General features: G+C 42.8%; 1 protein-coding gene across 12 annotated transcripts in view; it reads right to left on the bottom strand.

Annotated features, from left to right (window-relative positions):
• Nucleotides 1-18,378, bottom strand: part of dmd (dystrophin) — a 1,582,845-nt gene that overhangs the window by 372,672 nt on the left and 1,191,795 nt on the right. For all 12 annotated transcript variants that reach the window (XM_055644518.1, XM_055644513.1, XM_055644515.1 and 9 more), the window contains one exon: nt 2,385-2,623. In XM_055644518.1, coding sequence (XP_055500493.1) covers nt 2,385-2,623 — 239 coding nt within the window. The remainder of the gene's footprint in view (nt 1-2,384; nt 2,624-18,378) is intronic.

Genomic DNA, 18,378 nt, shown 5'->3' with positions numbered 1-18,378 from the left:
GAAGCACATGTTCTTGAGTGCTTATAGTTTTCTGTGTACAGACAAATGTCCTTCTCAGTTCATATGATGAAGCAATCATTTGTATTGGCTATCGTCGCTGAACTCTCAGCTGTTTTAAACTGATATGCTTCACAATGCAACAATACACAGATCGATACACTTCACCAACCATTCCACTCACAACTGGGTGAAATAAAAACAAAAGGATTTGGAGTACGCGCCTATTCATTTTAATTATCTCACCGAAGATAGACACAAAATGCTGGAGCAACTCAGTGGGACAGGCAGCATCTCTGAAGAGAGGGAATGGGTGATGTGTTGGACCGAGACCCTGCTTCAAACATTATTATATTTCACTATTATATATAAGCAAAACATTAAAGCAGCACTTTGCAGTTTTGGAAACACATTGTGACATTGTGAAACCATCCTTTCCTAAGGTGAACACTGCCTAGACAAAAAGGACAAGTAAGAGTGTCAAAGGTTACGGGGATAAGGCAGGAAGATGGGGTTGAGAGGGAAACACAGATCAGCCATGATCAGCAGACTCTAGGGGCCAGAATGGCCAAATTCTGCTCCTTTGTCTGATGATCGTATGATATTCAAAAAAATGGAACAAAAGCCCTGAATTTCTTGGAAATATGAATGAGTTAAGTCAAATAGGAGGAAAACATTTGAAATGGGAAGTTTTGTCAGAACTCTTGGTTATGAAGAGTCGCCAGCATAAACACCAATGTAATTGTTGTTTTCAGATGCTGACTACACTGCTGAGTCTAAGTCCTGCCACTCGGGACCAGCAGCGCCATAATGAAAGTAGCAGCTCGAAAGGAGGGATTCACCACACCTTAAGGGAATTTTGTAATGGCCATGAAACGATGGACATTGTAGTGATCCAATGAGTTGAACCTGCTCCATTTGACATACAATATGCAACCATCAATGAATCCCACGCCATTAACTCTCCAGAGATTACTGCTACCCACAAACTTAATCAGACCATTCACAGAAATACTATTTGAGTATATTGAAGGCCTTGAACGGTATCGTGAGTGAGTTAACTCCTGATTGCACAGAATCTTTACACTTGCACAAAGCCCAAGTCAGAAGTGCACCCATTACAATACAATCCATTTCCAGGAACATACAGGAAGCTTGTTAACATCCAAGACAATGCATCCCATTCTACAACTGGCACATTACAGCTACAGCATGTACTACCTACAAAGTAAACTGCATCAAAGATTTCATAGCTGCAAAAATTAAACCATAAGCTCCATCACCTAAAAGGCAAGGACAGTTTTCACAGCCCATAGAATGTCATCCAACCCACAATAAGTGCAGTTAATCTAGAGGAAATACATCACACCTTCCCCGGGTGCTCTGATTTCCTCCTGCATTCCCAAAGACGTGCATATTTGTAATTAGTTTTGGTAAAATTGACTCCAATTTATGTAGGCAGTGGATGAGAAAATGGGATAACACAGAACTAGTGTAAATGGGTGATCAATGGTCAGTGTAGACTTGGCAGGCCGAATGGCTTGTTTTCATTCAATATCTCCAAAACTAAAACTATTCAAATACATTTAGTAATCAGCATTATATGATGGCTATCACTGCAACACACACTTCCTATGAATAACCTCAATACTGTATCACTGGAAGAAGACCATGACAGGGATTTTTTTAAATATTGTCATTTACACAGGATGGCTGATATTACGTGAGAAAATTCTATTTGAGGGAAAAGAATGCGGAAAGATAAATGAGTGATCCTGGCACAAATATAGTTGTCTTGTGTTTATTATAAAATCACATACTTCTCCAAATGTGACAGCGTAAGAATAAATGGGTCATGGTGCTTGTAAAGGGTTTAACGTCTAAAAACCAGGATGCTGCTCTGATTATTTCTTCTAATGCCTACAAATAACATCAACACATTAGTATCAGAGATGAATGCAGACATGCTCCCTGGCATCATTAGCCTAAGCACCCAGAAATTAAATCAATAAAATTAACCAGATTAATATCCTTGCAGCTGTGAAATCACTTGGCAGCACTAGTAGGGCAGATTCATAGTGATGTACTTCAGGACACAAGTGCAGAGCCAGTTCTTGAAACACTTCTCCAGTGAAGCACGCCAATAATGCCACTATAAGGCTACTCTCCAGCAATTATCCAAGTCAGACTTGGATGTCAAGTACCATAAAGACTTGAACATATCTGGTGCTTCAGGGACTGCTGTATTAACACTGCATTCACTTCTACTCTATTACCATACAAATTGTTCAGTCTGCTTTTGAATTACTTTTCTATTGATTAGACAGCAACCCATTAACACGTGCGATGATTACAGGAAATGCAAGAGTAAAGGTTTGAGCATGTACCTTCTGTTTTATGATCATGTCATTGATTTCTTCGACATCTCCCACAGTGACAAGCTGAGACTTGATCACCCTATCCAGCAATGTAAGCCAGTCGGTCAGTTCCACCCAGGCCTTGTTGAAGTCAGCCAGAGCTGGGACATCCATGAGCAAAGAAGATGGCATGTCGAACTTTGTGAAGGATGTTTCCGTGGTAACGGGCATCTCTGTCACCACGGTAACTGCTTGCAGTGTGGTTGAAACTAAGAAAGAGAGAATAACATGTTCATCAGTGCGAGATCTTTCTGCTCGTCATTCTCATTTCTATGCACTATTCATAATTACGTGGAACCATTTCACTTATTACCACAGAAATGCTTGGACTCAACACATTTGTGGCAAAAATTGAATACGACAGGGAGGCAAACACAACTATTATTAATTAGCTGTTTAATAAAAGTTCCATAGCAAACATGTGATTGAACTATTCTGTGTGCAACCAATGACTACTTTTTTAAATACCTCATTATAATTAACCTGATGTTAAATCAAGTGAATCCGGAAATACAGTGCCCTCCATAATGTTTGGGACAAAGATCCATCATTTATTTATTAGCCTCTGTACTACACATCTTGTGATTTGTAATAGAATAAAAATCACATGGGGTTAAAGTGCACATTGTCAGATTTTAATAAAGGCTATTTTTATACATTTTGGTTTCATCATGTAGAAATTACAGCTGTGTTTATACATAGTCCCCCACATTTCAGGGCACCATAATGTTTGGGACACAGGGCTTCGCAGGTGTTTATAATTGCTCAGGTATATTTAGCTGCCTCCTTAATGCAGGTATAAGAGAGCTCTCAGCACCTAGTCTTTCCATCACCTTTGGAAACTTTTATTGCTGTTTATCAACGAGGACCAAAGTTACGCCAATGAAAGTCAAAGAAGCCATTATGAGGCTGAGAAACAAGAATAAAGCCGTTAGAAACATCAGCTAAACCTTAGGGTTACCAAAATCACCTGTTTGTAACATCATAAAGAAAAAAGGGAGCACTGATGAGCTTACTAATCACAAAGGGGGAGGAGCCATCTTGGGGAACGGCTGCTTATCAGCAGCCGTCCGTTTAATTCACTTTTTTTTGCAGTTTTAGCGAGTCCTGTGCCCTGTTTCTGGGAGTGATAGTCTTTTTAGTGTGGGGGGTAGGGTGTAATAATATTTCTAAGTCCCTACCTGGTCGGTGAGGCAGCTTTTTCTCCGGGCTGCCCCGTCGACCCGTCCTCGTGGCCTATCAGCGGGCGTGGAGCGCTGTTTCCTGGCGGGGACCGCCCAGCACCTCGGCCTCGGTGGCGGCGCAGTGCTGGAGCGCTATCGTGGAGCGGAACGGGCGATGCCTTGCCTGGGTCGCCGCGCTGGATCGACGCGCTGGAGCTCCGGTGAGCTGTGACCACCGAGTTCAACACCGGGCTGCGGGTCTGCAGAGCAGAGCGGGCGGCGCCGATTTTAACATCGGGAGCCTGGGAGCTCCAAACCGGCGCGGCCTTGTCGGCTTCGGAAGCCGCGGTCCCCTGTTAGGAAGCGGCCGTTCCAGGTGGCCCAGCCGCTGAAAGGACTCTCCCAACGCAGGGGTAACAGCACCCGGCCAGAATCGCCAGGAAAATCGCTCCTCCGTCGAGGCAATAGCGGAGGCCTCAATAGGCCTGACTTTGGGAGAACTGGGGATGGGGACTGGACATCGTGCCTTCCCCCACAGTGGTAACCATTGTGGGGGGATGATTTTTTTTTGTGTGTAATGTGAATATGTTAGTCTGTGGCCAAGATGACTGTCGGAAGGGGGAGTGGACGCTGGCGCGCTTTAGCTGCCGCTGCTCTCTCTTCACATTGTGTTTTTGATTTTTTGTCTTTGGAGCGAATTCTGTCTTTAATTTGTGTATTGGTGATGTCCTTATTATTTATTTTACTCCGACTATATGTTTTTTCTCTCTTGTTAATTATCTGTAAGGTGTCCTTGAATCTTTGAAAGGCGCCTGCAAATAAAATTTATTATTATTATTATTAAAGGGACTGGCAGGCCAAGGAAGACCTCCACAGCTGATGACAGAAGAATTACCTCAATAATAAAGAAAATGGCGAACGACTACAAATGCTTCCCCACAAACATCGGCAGGAAATGTCCACTTCACAACATTTGTACCAGCAGGCCAACCTCCAGAGCACCAGATAACATCAAAGGATGCAAGTATTCTGCAGCTTGCTCGGGATTGGTAAATGGACGTGGACTTGGAAAAAAAGCGTATGTTTCCCCCAGACATTGTGGCTACAACACTCCGGCCAGACATGGTCCTGTGGTCCACAACACTCAAGTTTGCATACGTTGTGGAATTGACAGTACCATGGGCAGCTGGTGTTGAAGAAGCTCATGAGAGGAAAAAGGCCAAGTACTCTGAACTGGCAACTGAAGCTACCAAGATTTACCCTGTAGAAATGGGATGCAGTGGATTCGTTTCTACATCTACGACCAGTCTACAGAAAAAAATGGGGGTGAGGAGGTCGCTCCCTCCAACAAGCAATCAAGTCATTGTCAAATTCAGCAGAAAAAAGCTTTGGATTAAAATGAAAGACAACAATTGGGCTGCATGATGAAGACAGCAGAGTATGGAACTGAGGGGGGTGTACCTGGGATGTCAGGTATCACCGTTGAGCTCCCTGGCGACGTTGTGGGCTTATCAATGAAACGTCAAAGAAGAAGGGTGATGACCCCAATCACGTACCTATCCTACCTTTCACCACTCCAATCCCACTGCAAATATCAAGAGTGCCGACTTACTACAGGGATTGAAACATCAAGTCCTATTAGCTCTACTCATCCCCCCATTTCAGGGCACCATTATGTTTGGGACACATGGCTTCACAGGTGCTTGTAATTGCCCACGTGTGTTTAAATGCCTCCTTAATGCAGGTATAAGAGAGCTCTCAGCACCGTCTTTCCTCCAGTGTTTCTATCACCTTTGGAAACTTTTATTGCTGTTTATCAACATGAGGGCCAAAATTGTGCCAATGAAAGTTAAAGAAGCCATTATGAGACTGAGAAACAAGAATACAACTGCTAGAGACATCAGCCAAATCTTCGGCTTACCAGAACATCATAAAGAAGAAAGAGAATACTGGTGAGCTTACTAATCACAAAGGGACTGGCAGGCCAAGGAGAACCTCCACAGCTGATGACAGAGAATTCTTTCAAAAATAAAGGAAAATCACAAAGCACCTGTCCGACAGATCAGAAACATTCTTCAGGAGTCAGGTGTGGATTTGTCAATGACAACTGTCTGCAGAAGACTTCACGAACAGAAATACAGAGGCTACACTGCAAGATGCAAACCACTGGTTAAGTAAGTAAGTATGCGCTAAATACGTGCTAAGTACGCACTAAGTTTGCACTAAGTTCACGCGTGACGTAATTTACTTCATACGCACCAATCAACTGGGCAGGAGGCCGGCCGACTCTATATGGATGTCGGGCGGTGACGTCTTCACGCAACGGCACGCCGGGCGGTGACGTCATCGCGCAATGCCACGCATTAGGCCTACGCCGTCTAGACGCTGCGTACAATGTCAAAAAGCTACGTACGCCGTCAAGGAGCAGGGAGGTTCTACTGCAGTTGTACAGGGTCTTGGTGAGACCACACCTGGAGTATTGCGTACAGTTTTGGTCTCCAAATCTGAGGAAGGACATTATTGCCATAGAGGGAGTGCAGAGACGGTTCAGCAGACTGATTCCTGGGATGTCAGGACTTTCATATGAAGAAAGACTGAATAGACTCGGCTTGTACTCGCTAGAATTTAGAAGATTGAGGGGGGATCTTATAGAAACTTACAAAATTCTTAAGGGGTTGGACAGGCTAGATGCAGGAAGATTGTTCCCGATGTTGGGGAAGTCCAGAACAAGGGGGTCATAGTTTAAGGATAAGGGTGAAATCTTTTAGGACCGAGATGAGGAAAACTTTTTTCACACAGAGAGTGGTGAATCTCTGGAATTCTCTGCCGCAGAAGGTAGTTGAGGCCAGTTCATTGGCTATATTTAAGAAGGAGTTGGATGTGGTCCTTGTGGCTAAAGGGATCAGGGGGTATGGAGAGATGGCAGGAACAGGATACTGAGTTGGATGATCAGCCATGATCATATTGAATGGCGGTGCCGGCTCGAAGGGCTGAATGGCCTACTCCTGCACTTATTTTCTATGTTTCTATGTACGCCCTCAATGCGCCTGCGGGCCGACAGGCTGTTGGCGCGCGGAATTTTTGGGCAGTGCGGGATTTTCGGAGCCCCGCGCAATTTCGGGACCAGCCCCGCACAACTCCATATGCCTCTGCGCTTCAAAGTGGGACCGGCCCCGCGCAGCCCGTACGCCTCAAGCTATCACGTTTGGTCGCGCAAGACGCATGCAATCATATGCAAGTGGGACAGGCCCTATACTGCTAAAGCAACAAAGGAGTTTTTCAAAGCTAAAAAATGGTCAATTCTTGAGTGGCCAAGTCAATCACCCGATCTGAAACCAATTAAGCATGCGTTTTATCTGCTGAAGAGAAAACTGAAGAGTATTAGCCCCGAAAACAAGCAAGCTAAAGATGGCTGCAATATAGGCCTGGCAGAGCATCACCAGAGAAGACACCCAGCAACTGGTGATGTCCATAACTTCAAGTAGTCATTGCATGCAAAGGATATGCAAAAAAATATTAAACATGATTACTTTCATTTGCATGAAATTGCTGTGTCCCAAACATTATGGTGCCCTGAAATGGGGGGACTATGTAATTTTGACATGGTGAAACCAAAATGTATCAAAATAGCCTTTATTAAAATCTGACATTGTGCACTTTCACCACATGTGAATTGTTCTATTACAACTCTCAAATTGTGAAGTACAGAGGCAAATATATAAATGATGGGTCTTTGACCCAAACATTATGTATCACGGTATCACACAAATTAGCCATCATCTATCACACAGGAATATTTTAACTGCAGTCCTTCCTGCCTTGCGTCAGAGCAGGCATAACCCAGGGTTCATAATAGCCATATGGCTTGACTATATATAGAACAGCAGCTGCTCTGGAGTACCTTACAATTTCATTTGAACATCAGATGTCATTTGATAAATTGCTCAACAAGTGCCAAGCCAACCAAGGTGTGTGGGTGCCATACTCGGAAATGAGATTTTGTCCAACCAGATAGCATCCTCTGAATGTTGTTCAAGAAGGAACTGCAGATGCTGGAAGATCGAAGGTACACAAAATTGCTGGAGAAACTCAGCGGGTGCAGCAGCATCTATGGAGCGAAGGAAATAGGCGACGTTTCGGGCCGAAACATTCTCTGAATGTTCGTTCCCACTCCAACTCAAACAAGAAACTCTGATTCATAAACATGACAAGTTGTAATGCACTGAGAAACTGTGTTAGGCCTTGTGAAGGTACAGGAGCCTGAAAACAGAAAGGTCCACGTTCATGCGCAGCTTCTTCCCAGCAACCACCTGGCTATTAAACAGGACAACCCCCAACCATGCCCCAAACCACATAGATTGGGGGCATAGTTTCTGTCTTTGCACTATTATTATTAGGTTTTTTTAAATATTGAGACTTTTTTTATTGTTTATCATGGTGCTTACTATGTCTGAATATTGATTTTTCTAACCCATGCTTTTCTACTCTCTCTCCGTCCCTCTCCACCCTAATTCTCCGACTAGTTTCAATGGCCTCCTGATTAATATTACTGTTTGTATGCCTCGTTGTCACCTTCCCCACAGCCAACAATGCGCCATTCTACATTTCCCTGATCACCGTCTGCTTTGATCTGCCCGTTTCACACCTTTCATTCTCTCTGTATCCTTCCGTATTTCTCGTTTTCCTCTCCCCTGACTCTCAGACCGAAGGGTCTCGACCCGAATTGTCACCCATTCCTTCTCTTGAGAGATGCTGCCTGTCCCGCTGAGTTACTCCAGCGATTTGTGTTTATCTTTGGTGTAAACCAGCATCTTCAGTTCCTTCCTATACATGTTTACATATATGTTGTGCTACTGCTTCGTGAGGTATCATCGATGGAAGCAAGGGGCTCAGAAAGATTTAATGAGAGCTGCTCGAGCAGATTAAGCAGGGAGTCATCAAGCAGATGATTGTGAGGTGAATCAAGATAAAGAATTTGCAAAATGTTCAGACTGCTACTGTTGATGGACTGGCCAGATGGTTCGGGAGGTGGATGGTCGAATGGGGGCATCACCAGCAAGGGCTGATGAGAGTGGGGTTTAGTTTTGTGTAGTTTTGTTTAGTTTATCAAGGTATAGTGAAAAACTTGGTGGTTCAATCAGTAATGTATGGAATTTAAAGAACACACTTAATCCGGAAGGGGATGGCAGTACACACTTGGCAGTAAGTCAGCAATGCTGGAACAGTGTTCTCGTGGGCATTATACACACACAGAAATGTGTGAGCGATGTCAAACGAACACAGTGCCACATCTGATGCCACCACATGTAACTTCCATCAGCCAACATATCACAATGCACAAATGTGATGGAAACCGTTTTCACAAGTTCACATTCACAAGTTATAGGAGTAGAATTAGGCCATCCGGACCATCGAGTCTACTCCGCCATTCAATCATGGCTGATCTCTGCCTCCTAATCCCATTTTTCTGCATTCTCCCCATAACCCTTGACACCCGTTCTAATCAAGAATTTGCCTTTAAAATATCCACTGGCGGCCTCCACAGCCCTCTGTGGCAATGAGAACCACAGATTAACAACCCTCTGACTAAAGAAGTTCCTCTCCACCTCCTTTCTAAAAGAGCGGCGTTTAATTCTGAGACTATAACCTCTGGTCCTAGACTCTCCCACCAGTGGAAACATCCTTTCCACATCCACTCCATCTGTGCCTTTCATTATTCTGTAAGTTTCAATGAGGCGACCCCCTCAACCTTCTAAACTACAGCCAGTAGAGGCCCAGTGCTGTCAACGCTCATCATGTGCTAACCCACTCATTCCTGGAATCATTCTTGTAAACCTCCTCTGGACCCTCTCCAGAACCAACACATCTTTCCTCAGATATGGGGCCCACATTTGCTCACAGTACTCCAATTTTGCTCCTACCCAAAAATTACTCTCCAACCCCAAAGGATTTAATGGAACTGATTTAAGGAATGGGAAATTCGAAGGTCTGGGCGGACTTGTTTGCTTGACCACTGTCATAGAGTCAGATGGACGGCAGGGTTCTCCACCAGATCCACAAGACGGAGCAGAAGTCCATTTCTGTAGCAAGAAGGAACTGCAGATGCTGGTTGACAAAAAAAAGACACAAAATGCTGGAAGAACTCAGCAGTCAGGCACCATCTCTGGAGAACATGGATAGGCCGGGATCCTTCTTTGGAGGTTTCGAGCCGGATCTATTTCTGTCCCGACCGAGCATCCCAGACTAAGCCAACTGGCTTGGAATCCAGTGCCCCATTCAATCTGGATCTGAGCTTCTGATACTCACAAAGTAATATATCGATATATATTTAATTTGTCAAATTGCCTTTTACTATTTCTATCTCTCTGATCACTTGTCAGAATATAAAGGTCTCTGGACATCATGGCAGGCACACGGGGGATTGTGCAGTTGAAGTGTGGCGTGGATCCAACATAATCTAGACCTCAAGCAAAACAAAAAGTGCTGGAGGAACTCAGCAGGTCAGGCAACAATTGTGGAGGGAATGCAAAGACAACATTTCCGGACGGGACTTTTCTTCAGACTGATTGGATTGGGGGGGGGAGAAAGCTGGAAAAGAGAGTATCCAGTTGGGAAAGACAAAATGTGTAGGATGAAACTGCAGATGCTGGTTTAAACTGAAGATAGACACAAAAACATAGAAACATAGAAAATAGCTGCAGGAGTAGGCCATTCGACCCTTCGAGCCTGCACCGCCATTCAATATGATCATGGCTGATCATCCAACTCAGTATCCTGTACCTGCCTTCTCTCCATACTCCCTGATCCCTTTAGCCACAAGGGCCACATCTAACTCCCTCTTAAATATAGCCAATGAACTGGCCTCAACTACCTTCTGTGGCAGAGAATTCCACAGATTCACCACTCTCTGTGTGAAAAATGTTTTCCTCATCTCGGTCCTAAAAGATTTCCCCCTTATCCTTAAACTGTGACCCCTTATTCTGGACTTCCCCAACATCGGGAACAATCTTCCTGCATCTAGCCTGTCCAACCCCTTAAGAATTTTGTAAGTTTCTATAAGATCCCCCCTCAAAAAGCTGGAGTAACTCAGCGGGACAGGCATCTCTGGAGAGAAGGAATGGGTGACATTTCGGATCGAGACACTTCTTCAGACTAGTCAGGGAAAAGGGAAAAGAGAGATATAGACGATGATGTGGAGAGATAAAGAACAATGAATGAAAGATATGCCAAAAATTAACGATGATAAAAGAAACAGGCCAGTAGTAGCTGATTGTTGGGTGAACAGGAGTAACCTGGCAAGTGATGACTGAATACAGATGAGGGACATGGGAGGGATGAATGGCAGATGGACCTTCACTTGAGTTCATTAACAAACACAGCAGCGAGGTGCTCTTGATTAAAGATTCATTTTCCGGTCAGCAGTTCCGTTAAAATCAACAAAATGTTTGATGCTGTGTTTCTCAATTTCCAAGGGCATCAACCACAGAGGGTTGTTAGCAGCTGAAGCACAATTCCCCAGTCAAGTAGAAAATTGAAAAATATAAATAAACACAATGCAATAATCAATGTTCATATTCACTCCACAAAAGATCGAGATTAAGTCACTGCAGTACCCTTTGGAATGTAAAAAAAACATCTGTCTCAACAGCATCTGACCTGTCCAAATCAATATGAAGAATCATTCTTTTCACTTAGAATATAATGAAAACAAAAAATCACTTTAAAGCCTTTAAATCACTTGAAATCATTTCAGTTACAATTTCTACCGTTCATCTCTGTGTAACTGGCTAAATTCTGACAAGCACATAAACATGATATAGAGTACAGAAACAGACTCTTCATCCCAACTTGCCCGTGCCAAGCAAAATGCTCCATCTAAGTTAGTGCCATTCGCCCGCCTTTGGCCCATACCCCTCTAATATATTTGGAGGACTGCTTCAAGATCTTGAGGAAGTGTTTGTCCCAACATTAACTTGGCTAGCCAACCGTACAGTAAATGAACAAATCAAGAAGGTGGCAAAAGTTTAATATCGCAGCGTTGCCTAACAGAACCAAGGAACTGTGAACAAGCAAGCTGTGAGGAAATGGTGAGAAAGAGATGAGAACAGGTGTGATTGCTGCTCTAACCATGCCCTTTCGTATCTGACCCCCTGATGCTTTTGATTGTCTGGAAGCTGAAATTTTCACATTACTGTCATAAAATAGATCCCTGTCATTTTTTTTGAATATTTTTAGAAATACTAACAAGTTCACACAGACATTTCACATTGCACTATATCTCTCCCCCTGGCTTTAAATTTCACACCTCTTATCTCCTATCTGATGGTCTTGTCTTTATATCATCTCTTGCCATGGTGGCACAGTGGCGCAGAGGTCCAGTGGTTGCCTTAGAGAGCCAGAGAACCGGGTTCGATCCTGACTATGGGTACGATCTGCACGGAGTCTGTACGTCCTCCCTGTGACCGCGTGGTATTTCCTCGGTGCTCTGGTTTCCTCCCACACTCCAAAGACATACAGGTTTGTAGGTTAATTGGCTTCAGTAAAAATTGTAACGTTGTCCCTGTTGTGCAGGATTGTGCTAGTGTACGGGGATCGCTGGTCGGCATAGACTTGGTGGGCTGAAGGGGCTGTGCCCATGCTGTATCTCTGAACTAAACTAAACAAAATTACCCTTGAGCATCGTCTGCTTTGACCTGTCGATTTCACACCTCACCCTTCCTTATCTCTAGTCTCCCTCTGCCCTGACTCTGAATTGGATCTCGACCCGAAACATCACCTATTCCTTCTCTCCAGAGATGCTGCCTGTCCTGCTAAGTTACTCCAGCATTTTGTGTCCATCTTCAGTGTAAACCAGTATTTGCAGTTCATTCCTACACTATAAATGACCCAAAGGTGCCTTTGTATATTAATGCTATTGAGGGTCTTGCCATTAACTGGATATTTGACCTCCCAAAGTACAACACCTCACATTTGTAAAATCTACCGTGAATTTGGGTTGGCAAGGGATGTACCAAGAGTTTTCTTCACCATTTATCAGATCCTGGGTTTGGCTGACCTTAAATTTGATTTTTAGTCAAGACAATCCACCCAAAGTCTGGCATTCTGTTCACAGGTGCAGTCCAATAGAGATTTTTTTTTTTTTTGAATGTTGAAAGATACTTGGAGGATCATCATTCATACACAAAGAGGAAAAACAACAATTTAAAAAATGTGCCATTATAAATGTCTCCATGTGTGCAAGCTGCCCTGACCTTGGATTCCCGAAATGATCAGTGAGAATGGAGAAAGCTGGAATAGAGGTGGGGGTGGGTCAAAACCGGGCAAGTGATAGGTGGATACAGAGGAGAGGGGGTTTTGATTGGCAGATCATTCGACAAAGGCAAGAGCAAAAACAAAAGCCACAAGATTAGAAGGTGATAAAAGACAGGCGAAATGTGAAGGCAGGTGGAAGGCAGTGGGATGTGGGAAAGGGATGCGTATCCATGTGGGGCAAAGGGAAGAGAGGGAAAAGGTGGAGGGGGGGTGAATAGTATCACTTCAATGTTTGGCTGCCTAGCTCACGTTCAAAGAGACTGGAACCCCAAGATACACTATGGGAAGATCCTTACGGCATGACTGACATAGATCTTAATGATATGAATGAACTCTTACATACATGTCTAGAGCCTTCTGCCTCCGAAATGTCACCCATTCCTTCACTCCAGAGATGCTGCCTGTCCAGCTGAATTACTCCAACATTTTGTGTCTCTCTTTGGTTTAAACCGGCATCTGTAGTTCCTTCATCCACAACTCTTACATACATATTTAATTGGGGAACAAGCTATTTCTGTCAGGTAACAAAGGAGATTCTGATTTTTATATTTGACTCTAATATCACCCATCAAACGGGGTTCAAGTGGTCCCCAATGACTGAAATAAGATTCTCACCTTCTGTGTGAGTTAGGTAACACAAACCAGTGACTTTGAAGATTTTAAAGATCTAGGTTGCACTGTTGAAGGATAGCAAACTAATCAATGAGATTCCATATCCCACCAATCAAAACCTCCACCTTCTCAGCTCACCACAACAAACAGTACAAGAAATATTCCACTTTATATTAAAATATTCCGTCCCTCACTTTTAAGAAACAGGAATTGTTTTAACGCAGGCCCTTTTCAGTTCCAATCTCTTCTACAATGCATATTTTGAATGTTTACTTTCAGTTTATTACTGTCACGTTTATCGAGGTATAGCGAAAATATTTTGTTATCGTGCTATGCAGTAAACAAAAGACTACATAAATACAAACAAGGCATTCGCAGTGCAAAGATAAAGGATAAAGGGTACAATATTTAGTGCAAAGATGTAACATTGAAATCCAATAAAGTCTGATTAAAGAAAGTCCTAAGGTCTTCATGAAGTACATGGGAGGTCAGGACTGCACTGCAGCTGATGAGAGGTCCGTTCCATTGCATGATAACAGCTGGGAAGAAACTGTTCATGAATCTTCAAGTTATTTTTAATAGTAGCTGAAAGCTCTATGATGTAAGTTTATATTTCATCTTGTATCCCAGGTTAGTGAAACTGGAAACAAAAATCTTCAATAGACTAGATCCTGACCTTGAAAACCTTTCATCAAATGTGTATGATTCAATTTGAAGTATCACAAGTCTAAAACGTGCATCTCCTCTAAGCAGGAGATTCATTACGTTAAAATGAGTCTTTTGGCTTTTTTTAATTCAAGTCAGGTCTATTGAATTCTGTTTACTGCCTGAATTGTTGGTGTCACTAACTTTAATGTCTACTTTCATTTAAAGCTTTAATGCATTTGAAGAGATTCCACATTACTTTATCCTTCATTGTTAATATGAAATATAAAACAGTAATGCTATTCGATTATACAGTCTATAAACTCTTCGAAGATAGACACAAAATGCTGGAGTAACTCAGCCGGACAGGCAGCATCTCTGGAGATAAGGAATGGGAGATGTTTTGGGCCGAGACCCTTCTTCAGTTTATCTTGAAAATACATTGGTTCATTATAATGTTAATGGAGGAGAAGAAGTGAATAAGAGACTGGTGTAGGCAGAAGAAGAGTTTTGTCCCGAAACATCACACATTCCTTCTCTCCAGAGATGCTACCTGTCCCGCTGAGTTACTCCAGCATTTTGTGTCTAAACCAACATCTGCAGTTCCTTCCTACACATTTTATAAACTCTTCGATCTTGGTTGCTAGCGTTGCTACTATTTGGAATATGATTAGTGTACAAAAGTCCAATAATCAGTTGTCCAATTGTTCAGAAATCCTGGTGGTTCAGCACCTAGTTCATTGAGTGCTCCTTTCACAATCTCTTTACACTCACCGTGACCCTGCATTTCTGCACTCCCTTTAAACTGTCTGGGTTCCCATTTCCCCGACTCTTTCAACTTTTACCAGACACTGGAGATGTGATGATATGACTATACAATCTTCAAAAATAAATGTGAATTACAACTGTGGGAAATTAATTGGTGTTATATTCAATAAAATCTGCCAGTCTGACATGAATGATGTTGGATTACCAGTTTCACTGTATTATTCCTTGCAACAAAGATATCGAGAGAACAGGCTGTGGCCATTTGGGCATGCTGCCGACACCAGTCTCTTATTCACTTCTTCTCCTCCATTAACATTATAAATAATGAACCTATGTATTTTCAAGATAAAGCTAATTGTGAAATGATCTTTCGTGACCAGTATTGATTTGCCTGCAGTGCATTGTGTGCAGCTGTTTGTTTCTGTCACTCCCATTTAGTCAAAATACTGAGAATGCAATGAGGCAATACTGCATGCAATTATTTATTTCAAATCAGCTGCTCCTGGCATTGAAGTCACAGCCCATTCAATGTACCAATGGTGCTATTTGTATTTGCAATCTGGAGTAAACAGCAATATCAATATAGCAGACAGATTTAAAGCTGCATCATTACTCTCATTAAACTGATAACCTAGAAACCCATTGACACCGCTGCCTAAAATATCAGATAACAAGCATATCATGCCATTGCATTGAACATTTATTTAAAGCATCTTCCCAACTTGACTTTGCCCGCTAATTTGGCATTGACAATAACCCATTTAAGATAAACAGGCTCCTCCTGGGCAGAAGAATTTCACATAAATATTTTAGACTTTACCTTAAACCAATGTCAGCAACAAGCATTTCTAAGATCACATCTAACCTAATTTCTAGGACTTCTATGAAAACAATGTTCTTAAAATTTACCATAATGCAATTAAAAAATGCTGTACTGAAACTCCATTGTTCATCAATTATTGTACCTTAAATCACATGTCTATTTTGCAGCATGAATCTCAATCAAATCATATCCATAGCATGAACATTAAAACAATGCTTAGTCTCTCAGAGTGGCTGTGATCGTTCACAGCCTGAATGCCGATTGGTCAAGGTGCTCTTTCTCCCACATGCACGAAGTTTGACATTTTCTCATACAAGGTCCCCAAATGTAATTATTCCAGATATCAGAAACTAGTGTCTCTCATCTGGGCGGCTCATGAAATGGGCAGCATAATGGTGCAGTGGTAGAGTTACTGCCTTACAGCTCTAGACCCCTGTTCGATCCAAACTATGGGTCCTGTCTGTACAGAATTTGTATGTTCTCCCTGTGACTGCATTGGTTTTCTCCAGGTGCTCCGGGTCCCTCCCACATTCCAAAGATGTGGGCTTTGGTAAAAAGTGTAAAGTTGTCCCTAGTGTGCAGGATAGTGCTAGTGCATGGGGTGATCGCTGGTCGGCGCGGACTAGATGGGCCGAACGGTATTTCCCACGCTGTATCTCTAAAGTCAAAAAGGCGATAGGAAAAAAAATACTACAACAATGGACTGAATATCCCAGAATTTTTCCTGCTGCAGTTAAACTGCACAATCACTTTCCTCACGTAACCTTGCATCCTATGTTTGTTACGGAACTGAAGGGGGCTATTCAGCCAACTAGCTATATGCCAGCTCCCACGGAAATGATCCTATTTTTCCAATTCTCCCTCTGCTCTTCATTATCAACAGTTGGGAGCAAGGCACTGTCTCTCCATCGTAAGGTCAAGAAACGAAACGTAATTCAACCAAGATGCTGTCCAGGTACGAGCATCAGCATTAAACATGATGAGGTTTATTGACCTCAATTAGTGGGGAATGGAATACTTACCCACACACTGAATAAAGTTAAACACAATGTAACTCAACTGTTTTGTTAGAAAAGGGGATACTTCACAGGTATTCACCCAAAAACAAATTTGAATATCAATGCCAGTGTTGTTTTGCTCCAGTGAAAATATTCACTGAGGATATCAAAACTGTAAAATATTGATTAGCAGCAATTAAGGTCAAACTGATCTACCAATTAAGTAGAGGGAAGCAAGTTCTAGTGACAAGGCGTATACTAAATGGGCAAAAACTGAGAGAGTAGTGGCACACAAGAACGAGGGAGAAAAGGATAAATTAAACTGTAACAGGAAGGGGCCACAAATAAAAGTTAAGATGTTTGACAGAAAGTAAACCTGGAGTAAGCAAAAAGTTGAACAAATCAGAGCCTGAGGCTCTTCATCTGAATGCATGTAGCATTTGTAACAAGTTAGATTAATGTGCAGCACCATTAATAATATACTGTACATTATTAATGCATGCTAAAGTGTTGAAAATACATTTGGACAGAAGCATGGATAGGAACGTTTCAGAGGGATATGGGCCAAATGAGTCTAGCTTAGATGGTCAGCCCTTTTATCAACTATACTGTAGCTCTGCTTTCAATACAATTTTCCCAACCATTTTCATAACCCTCCTCTGTAACTGGATTCTTGACTTCCTGGTCAACTGACTAATCGATGAGGATATGTGACAAATCATTGTCTACAGTAATTCTCAACACAGGTGTCCCATAAGGATGCAATCTCAGCCCCCTGCTATGTTTCATTCATACACACACACACACACACACACACACACACACACACACACACACACACACAACTATGCAGCCAAATACCTGTCCAACTCTATCTACAAGTTCGCAGCCGACACCACCAGAGTCGGTCGGATATCAAACAATGATGAGACAGAGTACAGGAAAGAGGTTGAGAACCTTGTAACTTGGTACTAAGCCAACAAGCTCTCCCTCAGTGTCAGCAAGACAAAAGGGCTTGTGAATTATATCCGGAAGTGAAGCAGTCCACACATCTCAGAAAACATTGAAGCCATCGAAGTAGAGATGATCGAATGCTTCAGGTTCCTAGGAATAAATATCACCAGCAATTTGTCCCGGACCAGCCACATCAATGTTATGGCCAGGCAAGCACACCAACACCTCTATCTCCTTGGAAGGTTTAGGAGGGTCGGCATGTCCCCAACAACCCTCACCAACTACTAGAGATGCGCCATAGAGAACATTTTATCAGGATGCATCACAGAATGGTTTGGGAACAGCTCCATCCATGACCACAAGAAGTTGTGGTCACAGCCCACACCATCAAGCAAGCCAAACCTTCCTTCCATGGACTCCATCTATACTTTACACTGCCTCGGCAAGTCCGCCAGCATAATCAAGGACCAGTCTCACCTCGGTCACTCCCTCCTCTCCCATCCGGCAAGAGTTGCACTTTGAAAACGCATACCTCCAGATCCAGGGACAGCTTCCCAGCTTTTATCAGGCAATTGAATGGTTCTCTCATCAGCTAGAGTGTGGTTCTGCCCTTCCATCTGTTTCGTTGGAGACCTTTGAACTATCTTTAATCAGACTTTATCTTGCACTAAATGTTGTACCCCTTATCT

This window comes from Leucoraja erinacea, chromosome 13, assembly GCF_028641065.1.
Source record: "Leucoraja erinacea ecotype New England chromosome 13, Leri_hhj_1, whole genome shotgun sequence".
Lineage (NCBI taxonomy): Eukaryota > Metazoa > Chordata > Chondrichthyes > Rajiformes > Rajidae > Leucoraja > Leucoraja erinaceus.
The sequence above is the reverse complement of the archived record's forward strand: the minus strand, read 5'-3'. Positions and strand labels throughout refer to the sequence as shown.